The sequence below is a fragment of the Astatotilapia calliptera genome, chromosome 20 (assembly GCF_900246225.1).
Source record: "Astatotilapia calliptera chromosome 20, fAstCal1.2, whole genome shotgun sequence".
NCBI classification, from domain to species: Eukaryota; Metazoa; Chordata; class Actinopteri; order Cichliformes; family Cichlidae; genus Astatotilapia; species Astatotilapia calliptera.
The window spans coordinates 1,161,865-1,175,785 of NC_039321.1; the positions used below are offsets into that span (position 1 = coordinate 1,161,865).

At 47.2% G+C, this 13,921-nt stretch overlaps 1 protein-coding gene across 2 annotated transcripts; it reads left to right on the top strand.

Annotated features, from left to right (window-relative positions):
• The first annotated feature begins 5,123 nt into the window (after positions 1–5,123).
• LOC113013823 (microtubule-associated protein RP/EB family member 1) lies at positions 5,124–11,553 on the top strand. 2 transcript variants are annotated; one of them, XM_026155009.1, is made up of 7 exons: positions 5,124–5,325; positions 7,144–7,274; positions 7,669–7,814; positions 9,549–9,750; positions 9,861–9,970; positions 10,052–10,204; positions 10,752–11,553. In XM_026155009.1, the coding sequence occupies exons 2-7, from the start codon at positions 7,154–7,156 to the stop codon at positions 10,794–10,796; spliced, it is 777 nt and encodes a 258-aa protein (XP_026010794.1). In that variant the 5' UTR covers positions 5,124–5,325; positions 7,144–7,153; the 3' UTR covers positions 10,797–11,553. The 2 variants fall into 2 exon arrangements, with proteins under 2 accessions (XP_026010794.1, XP_026010793.1); XM_026155008.1 differs by having other exon boundaries at positions 5,134–5,409.
• Positions 11,554–13,921: the final 2,368 nt, after the last annotated feature.

Below are 13,921 nucleotides of genomic sequence, written 5' to 3' on the forward strand. Positions count from 1 at the left end.
GTCTGTCTATTCTCTCCATCTGTCAGCTGCTGCTGGCTCTTCCTCCTCCTCTTCCTCACACACTGCTGAGTTTGTCCTGGTGGATCATCAGGGGTGCAAAGCCTCACAGATGATGTGCAGCAGTGGGTCCCTCAGTCTGTCCTCACTCTGGACACTTGCAGTCGTCACACATGGAAATCAAATGTGTGATAAGCTGCAGGATTCAGACACAAGTGTAACTTATAAACACATGTTCATACTTTTATTCCACAATCAGAGAGAATCCTGCTTGTGCCGTGATGTTCAGGACTGCAAACCGAGCAGCATCACTGACTTTCAGCTTGTTGTGTTTGTGGATATATGACGGACTTTAATTATCCATCAAATCACCACATTCTCTGTAGGATTAAGGTCGACTATTGAATGGTGGATATTTTGAAGTAAAGGCTTTAAAACCAAGTTAGCACAAACATCACTAATGTCACATAACTTTGCCGACATGTGGCCAACAGGAATGTTTTAATGTTCTTCATTATTAAACATTCGCACATAAATAAGTGACGTCATATTCAGTACTTTGACAGTTCACTCTTGGCCGCTCCCTTCTGCCGTATTTTGCGGCAAAATTATCCACACCCACTGCCACGCTATGAATTGTGGGACCACGAAGCGTGCACCGGACCACGCTTGATATTTGGGGAAATCGACGGCGCATTTGGAGTACGCTTCGGATTGGGACAGCCGTCCTCGCGTCGCTGTGACGTAATAGGTCTCAAAATGCGTACTCGAAGCGTGCGGTCGCTGAATTGGGACACAGCCACTGAGTGCCACACACAGTGGAGGACACAAGATGTGTCCCAATTCAGCGACCGCACACTTCGTAGTACCCGCACTTCACGGGCTAGCCCGTGAAGTGCGGGTACTACGAAGTGTGCGGTCGCTGGGACACATCTACAGTCTGATGTTCCAGGTGTAGCCACGCCTCTTTTACACTAATGAAGGACACACCTGTGAGCAGCAATGTTCCCTCTAAGCTGCGCGCGTGCGCAATTGCGCACTGATGGCACGGTCTCTGCGCACAAAAAAAAATTCTAACCTAAACTGAAATTAAAGTAAATATGTTAACAATTCTGTTCTGCAGTGTGAGTCAGTGACTGGCTGCTCCTGTATGGGATCAGAACGATGCCACCTTATCACATAGTCAAATCAAATCACTTTTATTGTCACATCACATGTGCAGGCACACTGGCACAGCACATGCGAGTGAAATTCTTGTGTGCGAGCCCCACAAGCAACAGAGATGTGCAAACACAACAACACAAACGAGCAAAATACAAGAATGGCCAACCTGAAACTAATAAATATATGTACAATATATAATAGTGTATGCATTTCTGGATGTGTATACTAAATATTTTCCTACGTGTGTGTGTGTGTGTGTGTGTGTGTGTGTGTGTGTGTGTGTATACACATTTTTACAAATTAAATAGTAAAAATAAATAAATAAATAAATAATAATAATAATAAAATATATAAAATATACAGAGTTGAATATGTGCAAAACAAGTGGCATTTATATACAGTGTGGAGTGCATAATGTTGAAGTTCCAGTAGTGAAGGTGAGGTGTCTATGAAGTGTTCAGCAGTCTGGTGGAAGAAGCTGTCTCTCAGTCTGCTGGTACGGGACCGGATGCTGCAGAACCTCCTTCCTGATGGAAGCAGTCTGAACAGTTGATGGCTGGGGTGACTGGAGTCCTTGATGATCCTCCCCGCTTTCCTCAGGCAGCGCTTCCTGTAGATGTCTTGGAGGGAGGGAAGCTCACCTCCAATTATCCGTTCAGAGCACCGCACTACTCGCTGGAGAGCTTTGCAGTTGTAGGCGGTGCTGTTGCCATACCAGGTGGTGATGCATCCAGTGAGGATGCTCTCAATGGCACAGTGATAGAAGGTCCTGAGGATGTGGGGGCTCATGCCGAATCTTTTCAGTCTCCTGAGAAAGAAGAGGCGCTGCTGCGCCTTCTTCACTGTTTTGTTTGTGTGTACTGACCACGTAAGATCCTCAGCCAGATGTACACCAAGGAACCGGAAGCTGCTCACTCTCTCCACAGCAGCGCCGTTGATGGTGATGGGGGTGTGTACTTCTCTGCACCTAGTCCAGCCAATGATGCGATTCACATTCGTATATACGCAGCTAAGGGTTGACAGGCTATGTGCCGGTGTTTTAGCAAAGCGGCTGATGTGGAGTGAAGCCACGTTAACGACAACGTGTACAACCAGTGGCGTGTCTAGAAAATTTTTGTTGGGGGGGGCAGGTAGGGGCACAGATTTGGAGAAGGGTGGCAGATTTAATTGGCAGATAATGTTTTAAAAAAAAAATTCTACCAACCATTAACCATAACTCAATAATCCTATAAACCTAATAACCAAATGCACTTTTAACTCTTATTAGAATGAGATTTTAACCACTACGGTGCAAAGTTTTTAGATACTGCGTTGATAAAGTACAAGAGATACAATCAGTGCTTTGTCAGTGTTTACTCAGCATTCAAGGACATCAATATTTGCATAGTATTTTTACTGACATGTAGTGCACATATGTTTTGGGCAAAAACATTTTTGAATATTAAAATACGAATATTTGTAACAAACAATTGACAAATTAGCCAATGCAAAACTTTATCTGCCTGTTAAAAAAAGAAGATAATCTTCTCACAAACTGGTGTTTGATTTTGAAACAGGAAAAAAGTGGGGAAACAACTGAAAAGACTAACATTTGAATAAAACCTGAAAGCAAGTAAATACTTTCTATGCTGCCTTATGGTAAACTTTGGTAATATTGATAAAGAACAACACTGGCTGATGATGAAATGCAGTCAGCTGGCATGGTGACACTGCCAGTATAACCTGCAGGGCTGGACTGGGACAGAAAATCGGGCATTTTGACTACAGACCGACCCACCAGGTAGTAAAGCCATAAAGACTTTGACTGAAAACAAACCCTGCTGTGACAGTGATGTACAGTCTTGTTGGTATATGTATGATTTCTATACATTTTACGTCAGATAAAAACTTTGGTTGTAAGATTCAGATAATTATTTAATAAAAGCGAGATATTTAAATTGAGAATAAGAAAGAAAAGTATTTCTTTGTGCCCCCCTCTCCCTGTTAATGCCCTACCTGGCCCCCTGGCAACACTTTGCTAGACCCGCCCCTGCACAGTTACCAGCTGTCAGCTACCTAAAAAAGGATCCTGGTGTTATTTGTCTCTCAGAAACAGTTCATAACTTCAACTCATCCATGTCACCTAAAAGGTAAACCTGTTTCTCCATCACCTGTTCAGCTCTGATGATTCAGTAAGGACATCTCCTGGTTTCATCTTCATGTTTCCCTCTCACCACATATACAAACTGACATCATGACCAGCAGCTTTACAGCTGTGGCTCCAGCAAACATCAGCTGATACTAGAAATTAATATTAAATAAATTCTAACAACAGCTGATCAAGCTTAAACGTGCTGCTGTTGTTTAGCGCAACATCCAGGCCACCCCGCTGGACACGCCATTGTGTACAACCACTGGAGATGTGAGCAGGACAGACGGAACAACTGACGGACAAAGTGTGGACTTTATACCAGTTTTTAATTTGTGTTGATCGGCCACGTAAAACCAGAGTTGTGATAAAATATCTGCAATGTTTGTTTTTCTTCCTGAATACTGTCGTTGTTTATATTTACTGCGGGAAGAAAACGCTGGAAAGCCTGTGAACAAAGATGAAAGCAAAAACACCCCGCCCTTTCCTATTGGTGGAAAAATGTACCATGTCGACCAATCAAAACATGGCATTTAGTTGTTAAGATACTGGAGGAAGTTTTAGGAGTGACGGAGTGTTTTGAGATGTGAGAGATTTGCGACGTTCAGCGCAAATCTTGTGTAGTTAGTGTGTAGTTAGTGTGTAGTGTAGTCAATAGTTTTGTTGTGTGTGTCAAAACAATGAGGCAAAAATAATTTGTGTGGCATCAGATTTGATGCAGAACAGCTGATTGTTCTGTAAATAGTTTGAAATGTTTGTTTAAAAACGCCTTGGCTGCATTTTTAGGTAAACAGCTGCAAAAAACTTTGTTGTTTGCATAACTCAGTTACTTTTTTGAAGAAGTAACTATATAATTAACTGCCCAACATTGGTCATTATTTACTGTATTTTGCAGACAGAGTTACAGACTCTCTCCCAGACCACAGACTCATAATACAAGTCAGAGCTTTATTGAAAGAAAGAAAGAAAGTTGTGTTTTCAAAATTGTTGTCAAAGTTATTTTTACTTCCAATAGTGTTAACATGCTACACAGGTCATGAACAAGATTTTTTTTTTATTTTCATTGTCAGTGGGCTAAAGCAGTTAATTAAAAGTCGTCTAACATAAATGTAAATGCTGTAATTTGATTATTTTAATAAGCTGTAACTTGCATGGATTGGATGCTGGCGTGACCACAGTGCACACGTCTGCTGTCGCTCACAGTGGTCCAAGGGACGCTCAGGGAGTTGGTGTGCTCGCTCAGACACATGAAACATTAGAAGGAACATTAGAAGGAACATTAGAGGGAACTTTGGTGTGCAGTCCTGGTGGATTTTAGCAGCTGTGTGAGAGCAGGGCAAAAATAAATACACTCACCTGCCACTTTGTTAGGTACGCCTCTTCAACTGCCCATGACACAAATGTCTTATCGGCCAATCGTGTGGCAGCAGCTCACACACGGTGAAGACGACCTGCTGAAGTTTAAACTGAGACGATGAAGATTTCGGTGACTGTGCTGTGGTTCTTTGGGCCCTTTAATACCAACAGATTCAGGTGGTGGCCGTTTTTCAGTAAAATCAGTTCATCTCTTCTCTCTTGTGGTCTTTATTTGGCGTTAAGCTCCTAAAATCTCCATGTAAATGTAAGCTAGGCTGTTCTTCCATTATTCAGCTTCCTGTGATAGCAGAGTGAAGGCCTGCTGCTGCAGGAGGTGGGAGTGCACATGTTTCTGTGTCACTACAGGAGGAAAATGATGTTACTATGGTTATTGGGATGTCGATACGTCACTGAGTGACGTAAACCTGACCCGCTGCTCCTATAATATGAGGATGTTTTTGTCGTGAATGATGAATTTATTGAACATAATCCTTTTTATGAATAATGACCTCACCATAGACCATTTTGTTCGGACGTCTCGCTTCCGTCCGCCGTCCTTACGTTTAGGCGTTTCCCTTTACGTATTGACGTCATCGCATCGCTTCTTCCGCTGCCGGCAGAGTGGACGTGAGGAAGAGAAGAAAAAAGCAGAAGAGGAACAAACGTCGAAACGAGCGCAGGTTGTTTTTTTTTATGAGAAACATTTCCCGCTGAGAAGAGTAAAAGCTCCAAGTTCGAGAACCGCGAAAGAAAACCGGCTGCAGGTAGGTTTGAAGCCGGCCGGAGCGGCTGGATAACGGCGGCGCGCTCTGTTAGCTTCAGTGTTAGCATGTAGCTAGAACCGTGCGATCCCGGAGCCTCGGACCGGGCACCCCGGGGCCGAGCTCCAGCTCTGGCAGCTGCCGGTACGGTGACGGTTTAAACCGCTATTAACGGCTCTTATCCGAGGAGGTTTGACTCAATAATGGCCGAGGCTAACGGGAGCTAACCGGGCGGTGCTTCAGGGCGGGGGGGGACCGCCTGCAGGTCCGGGAGGTGACTGACTCAGCCGGCCGGTGTGGGCGCGTTTAGCCGATGACCGAGCTTTCTAATATTAACACAGATAGCGGAGCTCGGCCAGTGTCTTCCCAGGGAGCCGGACGCTGACCCGTTCGGTGCTTGGAGCCGCGGACCTGACGTTGCTGATCACCGCTAATGTTAGCAGCGTGTGGCTAACGGTCACTTCCTCACAGCTCAGGAGCCCGGCCTCATCTGGTCAGCTACAGGGGCCACTGCCCACCTTTAAAACTTTATTTTTGGTCCTCTGAATAAAGAAAACGAAAATCTGAATTTAACAGCAAAGATAAAACCAACTTTTCTTCTTTGAGAAATATGCTAATCTGCATTTACTGGAGATGATATTTGAATAATATTTGAATAAATGTTGGAAGATGGTTTGTTTGTGATAAGGAAAACAAAAAAAACCCAACAAATGCGTCACTGTTACTTTCAGACTGACAACTGATGGTTGTTGGCTGGGAAAGATGTCCGTTTATTAACCTTCATGACCTGGTTGGTACCTCACCATACGTGACTCCGCCCACTGTCTGCTCAGCTTCCTGTAAACAGCTGTAAGCATGATGACACTGTTGCTGAATCACACAAGTTTTTGTAGCAACATTCACAGTGATGTCACTAAATGAAATCAGCTGATGGACCTGTCAGTGTTTACTACCTGCCCAGGAGCATTTGCTCTGCTGTAGATTTTCTGCTGGTCATCGATGGCATTCAGCTTCCTCTCCTGAGAGGATCTCTTGGTGTGAAGGCTGCTTACAGATGACTCCTACAATAACCACATGTTTTGGCCTTTAAGATGTGACAGCTGACCACATCTGTACATTGTGTAGCACTGACCTCCAGCTGCAGAGGACATACCTGAAACAGGCATCGTCGGGACTGCTGTCTGTTTAGTTTGTGATTTTTGCCGCTGACTCAGAAAACTGCGACTGCTCCTGTAGATAAAATGCTTTGAGTTTTACATTGTGCTCATCTGGGAGGTTTGTATCTGGGTGTGCCTGCAGCCTCGTCCTCAGCGGCAGATTAAATGTTGGCCGAAGATTGCAGCTCGTTATCTGACGCAGAGCCACAGACGGGCCTGCAAGTACGAGCAAACGCCAAAGAGTCGGTTCAGATCCACATTTCACCCGTTTCCATCACAAAAGGACAGGAAGTCGTGCTTTTTTTGTTTGTCTTGTCTGAAAAACAGAAATTCTGAGTTTACTGTGATCAAACTGCATTTCATGTCCTTTGTTCTGAAATTTGACAAACCAAAACAATTACTTTTCAGCAGATTAATTCAAAAAGTAGTCCAGTGTTTCCACAGAGTAGAGGATTTATCTAATCGGGTCATCCTCATTGACGAGGTCCTGATCGAGCAGGTTTAAAGTGACAGTAACAACCCGACGAGCTGTCGGTGTGATGGCCACCATGTAAGTGTGTGTGTGTGTCTGTGTGGTCAGGTGACCGACGATGGCTGTGAACGTGTACTCGACCTCAGTGACCAGCGACAACTTAAGTCGCCATGACATGCTCGTGTGGATCAACGAGTCTCTACAGATGAACCTCACCAAGATAGAAATGCTGTGCTCAGGTAAGCGAGGACTTTCAGCACTCTTTGTGCCGTTCTCTTAAATCTGCAGCTCGCCGAGGGACCGCCTTCATATTTGACACCTAAACGTACGTCAGGTGATGATCAGATTAGTCTACAAACCCTATTCTGACCCTTTCAGGTCACCGTTGAACAGATTCAGTCACACTAACCTTTCTGTGGCCTCACGCTCTTCTCGTCTCCGTATCCTGAGGCGTTAGCATGTGACTTCTATCACTGTGTGGGTTACATCACACAGCGAACGGGAAAGAGACGATTAAAGCTATTTCTAAAATCAAACGTGCAGTTTGTCAGTTTTGATTTCTTGTGGTGTGTGACGCCGCCGTTGACGCGGTGTTTCCTCTCCGCCTGTAGTCAAAGTGTTTCCTGTGTCCAGGTGCTGCTTACTGCCAGTTCATGGACATGCTGTTTCCCAACTCTGTGCCTTTGAAGAAAGTGAAGTTCGGGGCCAAGCTCGAGCACGAGTACATCCACAACTTCAAGCTTCTGCAGGTGGCCTTCAAAAAGATGGGCGTCGACAAAGTAAGTCAGGCTCATTGATGAGTTTCTGTTGGCGGCGACGCACAATCCTCAGATGTTGAGATCATCCGTTTCACAGATGCAGACAATAATAATAACGTGTTTAAACGTTTCTGTTTGACGACTGTAATCGTGTTCGTACGGATGCAGACCGCACCGCTCTGTCGTGAAGCCGTTTTGCTCGCGGTACATCACGTCGCTGGTTCTTTACCTCGCAGCATGAAGAGAGACGCCTGCTGCTGTGAACTGATGTCATATTAAAACATGAAGGATTACCACCTTCCTGTGGTTTCCTAGTGATGGTCTTTTATTGTGAAGCAGCCGCAGGAAGCATTGGCGTAACTGGAGCAGGGGTGTGTTCGGCCTGAGCGACGTGAATCACTCTGAGGATTAGTGAGGATTTGGTTTCTGTGGGAAATCCACAGCTAATTACATGCTACGCTGTTCCTGCCACAGTGAAGTCGTTCAGCTGAAGCGAGGACACAAGTCCTGCGTACAGCGTGAACGCAAGGAATTGCGGCTGATCCCGGCTGACCCCCGGCCTCTAAGCGCTGTTCTGCAAAGACGCCACCACTGACGCCACGCCCACTTTCTCGGAACTGAGAGCAAACGAGCGCCCTCCCGATCTCTGAGCTCAGTAAACGCTTACCTGATGACTTTATGCTCTCAGTCCGAATGAATAAAGGATGAAGTTCAGGAAGTGATGGTCCCATTAGAGCAGCAGAGGAGTGTGGACATGTTGGCGCGGCTCAGGAAATGTCCCAGCGAGCTTTGAACATGCACATTTGCTTTGTATTTCTTTTTACTGACGCTATTTAAAAGCTTTAAAGACAGTGCAAACATAAAGGCAGCGGAGGAGCGCGGCGCTCCCTCGCCAACAGCTGTGATCTGTAACCAAACACCTGTTCTTACAGCAGTGTGTGAATCAGACCGGACTCGCTTTGTGCTCGGCTCGCTGCACATCTTTGAGGGTTGAAAAAAGCTCCTCAAACCTTTGAAAGTCTCTGTTTGACTTTGTCTCTTTTATTCGCATTAGTGGAAGTTTCTTTGTTTCTGGTGCTTCCTGTTCTCTGGTCTTTCTAGCAAACTGAGCTTCATTAATGTCGGCTCAGTTTGTCCTCTGGATCCAAACGTGTTTCTTTCGGGATGATCTCTGAGCTCCTTCCAGAAGGTTTTTAACTCTGTGCGCTTCAGACGTGTGCAGTCCAAAGAGCTGCAGAGACGATCCTGCTGCAGCTCGACGGGCGGAGACGAGAACGTTGAATTCGTGACTCTTCGTGACGAGGCGCTTGTTTGGAACGAGAGGTGGTGGTGAGCTGGTGCAGAAACAAACCTGAGGTCTGATTGTTCTGAACGGTTAATTTCATTCTAGCAAATGACAAAACGGAAAGAATGAACATGTCAGGTGGGGGGACTCGAGGGCCGGCGTTATCAGCTGATGTAAATGGCTAAATAATGTCCACCAGAGGTCTGGTCGTGAACTAATCATCTGATTCAGGTGTGCTGACCCAGGGTGAGATCTAAAACCAGCAGGACACCGGCGCCCGAGGCCTGGAGTTGGACTCCGCTGCTGTAGACGGTTTAACGGGACTCTGTGTCGGTCCAGGGTGGGACTAACATGATGTCCGTCGAACTTTAAATGTCAAAGAGACAAAAGTGATGAAACTTGAGTTTTTATGTAAACCCTGCAGTCAGAGCGCCGCTAACAGCCTGGCGCCATTTCTCCGTCTCTTCCAGATCATTCCGGTGGACAAACTGGTGAAGGGGAAGTTCCAGGATAACTTCGAGTTCGTACAGTGGTTCAAGAAGTTCTTCGACGCCAACTACGACGGAAAGGAGTACGACCCCGTGGAGGCGAGACAGGGGCAGGACGCCATGCCCACGCCCAACCCCGCCACGTCAGCCCTCAACAAACCACCCAAAAAGGCCCTCAATCAAGGTAAGAGCCGACTCGTCTGATTGGTCAGATTTCAGATGGGTGACGGTTACAGACGGGTTTAGAAGTGCTGAAGTTTTGATCGTGTCGCTGACCTTCTAATTTCTCCTCAGCTCCTCAGAGGCCCCCCGTGGCTAAGGTGGCGCCCAAGGTGGCTCCGGTCAGTGCGAAGAAGGCGGGGACGGGAGGAAACGACGAGGAGGTGGCTGAGCTCATCAATGAGGTCAGAGGGCAGACTGTCGCCTCTGTAAGGACGACGGTGAGGCGAGGAGTGCTGATCAGGTGTCTTTATCTTCGTCCACAGATGGAGATGCTGAAATCCACCATCCAGGACATGGAGAAGGAGAGAGACTTTTATTTTGGAAAGCTGAGGAACATCGAGCTGATCTGCCAGGAGAAGGAAGGCGAGGGCGACCCGACGCTGCAGAGGATCGTCGACATCCTCTACGCCACAGACGTGAGTGATTAGCTTTCAATAATTCATGAATCACGTGGCTAAATTACAGAACCGGAGGATCCATTTTTACTCTGCAGCTCAGATATGACACACCAGACATCCCTCACACCTGATTGGCTGAAATGCGCTCCGTGTTCCTCACAGGAAGTGCCATTTGTTGCAGTGTGAACAGCTGCTGTGGATTCTTGCAGAGGCATGCAGCTCACTGTGCCAGCCTCCCACACTGCTGCTTCATTTACACACATGTATCATTATTGTGTTTATGCAGATTAATGTTGTTTTTTTAAATGCGCTCTTGAACTCGTTGGTGTGGTTTGTGGCTCTCGGCCGCAGGCGATGCCAAAACTTCCAAAAGCTCCTCGGGAAGGATCCTAAACACACGTCGGCACTTTGACTGTAAACACATTTAAAAAGTGCTTCTTCACTGGACACACACACACTTTCATTTGATATAATGCAGCACGGCACATGATTGGTTTGTAGTGCAAACAGGAAGTGACATTTCGTGCTGAGCCTAAAACTGTGTCCCGTCTGCGTTTGTCTCCAGGAGGGCTTCGTCATACCGGACGCTGAGGATCAGGAGGAGTTTTAATATTCAAGACTGCAGCAACGTTTCTCGTAGACGTCCTCGCCCACCAACCCGCCTCCACACCCCGATCAAGCCGAGCCTTTGGTTTTTATATCCAGCGCCGAACCCGGTCTCAGCTTGACCCCCCCCCCCCCCCCTCCCCCAAAAGTACCTGCTGGACTTCTCCTTCGTCTCACCTTCGACAAACATCCTTTACCGCGAAGCCTCGGCCCCGCCTCCCCCTGTTACTCCATCTTTCCCAAAACCGGATGGTGCCAACAAACATATCTGGTGTTTGTAACGAACTTTGATTTGAAAACACGGTGATGATGTTCTCTGTGTGTGTGTGTGTCTGTCTGTGTGTGTTTGAAATGAAACGTGGAGATCCTCCTCCGCAGACCCGGCCGACTTCCCAAACTAATCCCGACACATTCCGAGCGAACCCGCTGAGGGTTTGTGCAGGTTTAGTCTGGGACGCGGCGCCGCCGGCTCGTCTGCTGGCCTTCTTCCACCATCTTTATTTGTGCTGAGCTTTTGTAAATTGATGCTCCTGTTCTTCACGCCTCCCACCTCTCTCCACTGGTTGTGTTTTTGTGTTTGGCACGTGTTGTTCACCTTTCTGATCGCAGCCACGTCAGCGCAGAGATTTTTCCCTCACACTGAAAATGTTCCTGGTAGCACATCGGACATGTCAGGCTTCCTAACAAACTGCAGGACGTGTTTGCGTTTGGCAGCCTTCTGATCAACACGACAATGTTTAGTAAAAAAGAACCAAACCAGATTGTTTTGTCTGTTTCCTGCAGCGGCCCTTACACATCACGGAAAACCCAAATGCTGTGCGCTCCAGCCGAAACCCGACTGAGCAGCTGGGGGCAGAGGGTGGGGGTACCTGCACCCTCAGGCTGTGCTGTCACTGACTCCGCCCCTCTGATGCACTCGCTGTAACCCCTCTTTGGTTTGCACAGCAGTCAGCTCGTCTTCAATCTGCGCGCGCGGGTTAAAAGCCTGTCCGGCTCTTTCGGGCTCGCGGCCGATTGGGTCTGTCTGCGGACGCTTCCTGTTAGAGTTCGGCGTGTCCTGCGTCGGGGTTTAAGCGTATTGCTTAGCGTGCTGAAGGAAGCGCGTGGGAATCACTGCGAGTCTGCATACACGTCCCTGCAGCGCTGTCGTGGGTCTGACTGGAGCCCAGTTTCTGAAATGTTCCATCGATGGCCTTAATCTTTCTTTACTGTGTGTGTGTGTGTGTGTGCACTGTTTGTGCGTTTACTGTCAGTCTGGAGGTCGTTGTGGGGAAACGCTCGGCGTCCGTCTTCCATCAAACGCTCCCAAAAGTGTCCGGCTGAGGCTCGGTCCGCTCTCCTGCTTGTTGCCTTCAGCGTCTCCGATCTTTTCGTTTCTCCATCTTTTTCAGAATGTATTTTCTGGAAGAGCGGGCGGAGCCTCGGGGTGGGGTTGCCGGCTAGTTTTTTGGTCTGTGCTGCAGCACATGTTGCTTTCGGACCCGAGGAGGAAAACTGAAGTAGTCTCCTAGTTTAAGTTGTAGTCTGGCTTCTGATTAATGCGACTGATGTGAAAGTTCATAAAGGCACAAAAGCAGGTTTGAAAGCTCTGCAGGGATCTCTCTTTCCAGAAGAATGTGAACCACGCAAAAGAAAAGGCACTCGTGATCCGTTTTATGCAGGAACTATTTCCCTCTGCCGTCTCCATCCGCCGGTTACAGCTCTCTCACGGGCGGAGGGACCCGAGTGTGGATTTGGGTTTCTTTCTGGAAAGAGACATTTCTGCATTCTTGAAAAAAATCAAAGAACTTTTTTTTTTAAATTTTTTATTTGTTTGCGTTTCTTTTTTTCTAATTTTATTTTTGCGTGTGCCGTTTAGCTCCGTCATAGTGACGAGTGGGCGGAGTTAAAACAGGCGGATCAGAAGCCCTGGCGGCCGGGCAGAGGTGGTGGAGATGGGTGGGGGTGAAGACAATTAAACATTAAACTTTACGTGAACTGTATTTTGGCACGTTTGTCCGAATGAATTTGTTGAAACTTTTGCTGGCGTCACGTTAAAGCTGGTGGCGTGAGGAACTGGAGGCGGAGCTTCCCTAGAGACTGACCCCATTAAGGCCCGCCCCTCCAAACCAGTAAAAACCTTCAGTAAAATTCACACGAAGCTCTGAACTGTTAGGAAAAAAACACGTCGGCGTGGAACTGTGACTTTCTGTCTAAATCTTTTTTTGAGGGGATTAGAGGAGCAGGAAGTGAGCTTGGGTTCGGTCTAAAGAATGCTCGTCTGTGCTCGGAGGTATTTGATGTTGAACCAAAACAGCAACAGCATGGCGGCATTGCTGCGTCCACACTTACCGCTGTCTTCAGTAGCATAAACGTCTTCTTCAGCCGCTGACCCTCCGCCATGTTGGGCTCTCAGCAGCACAGAGTTGGTAGAAAAGAGGTAATGGTTCTATTCTTCCACCCCTGTGGTCCCAGTAGCCACTCCAGAGCTGGTACGGAGCATCTTCACCTGGACACAGCTGCTCTGTTCTTGGAGAACCTCTGAGGGCGTTACTTCCTCCGCACTGCCAACATCAGGTGACCAGGTTAACGGCGCTTCTGTCTTTGTGCTGAGTTTTTTTCACGTCCGAACGCGGACTGCGGTCTGCTTGAACGATAAGTGTGTCACTGTAAGTGTTAGAAGGACTGTGGTGGTGTTTCATGTCTGACTGGTACAGAACGTGTCTGAGCGAAGGGAAATACTCGCTTTAAAGGTAATGATGCTTGACTGACCTCTGACCTCTCTCCCCTTTTAACGCTCTGTGCCGATAAGCGTGCACGCCGCGGGCCAAGCGCCACCCGAGTCTTCTCTGTCCGGGCTTCTCTCTGTGTTTGTTATACTACTTTAATAAAGTTTCGTACAGACAATAAAACAGTATTTCCACGCCTGAGTCGGCTGTTTTTCCTCCTTTCCACAGAATCGCGCTCCAACTTGGCGATGACAGGAAAACAATCCTTCAGGTGTTTGTTAAAAACCACTCCCACTCAGAGAGGCAGCAAAGCTGAGAGTATGATGGGTTTTTTTGGTCTGCTGGGTTTTGAGTCTAACATCTGCAGGAGGTCCAGATGTTCTCCTGAAGCAGCGATGGTGTGAGTCACAGCAGGAGCTGA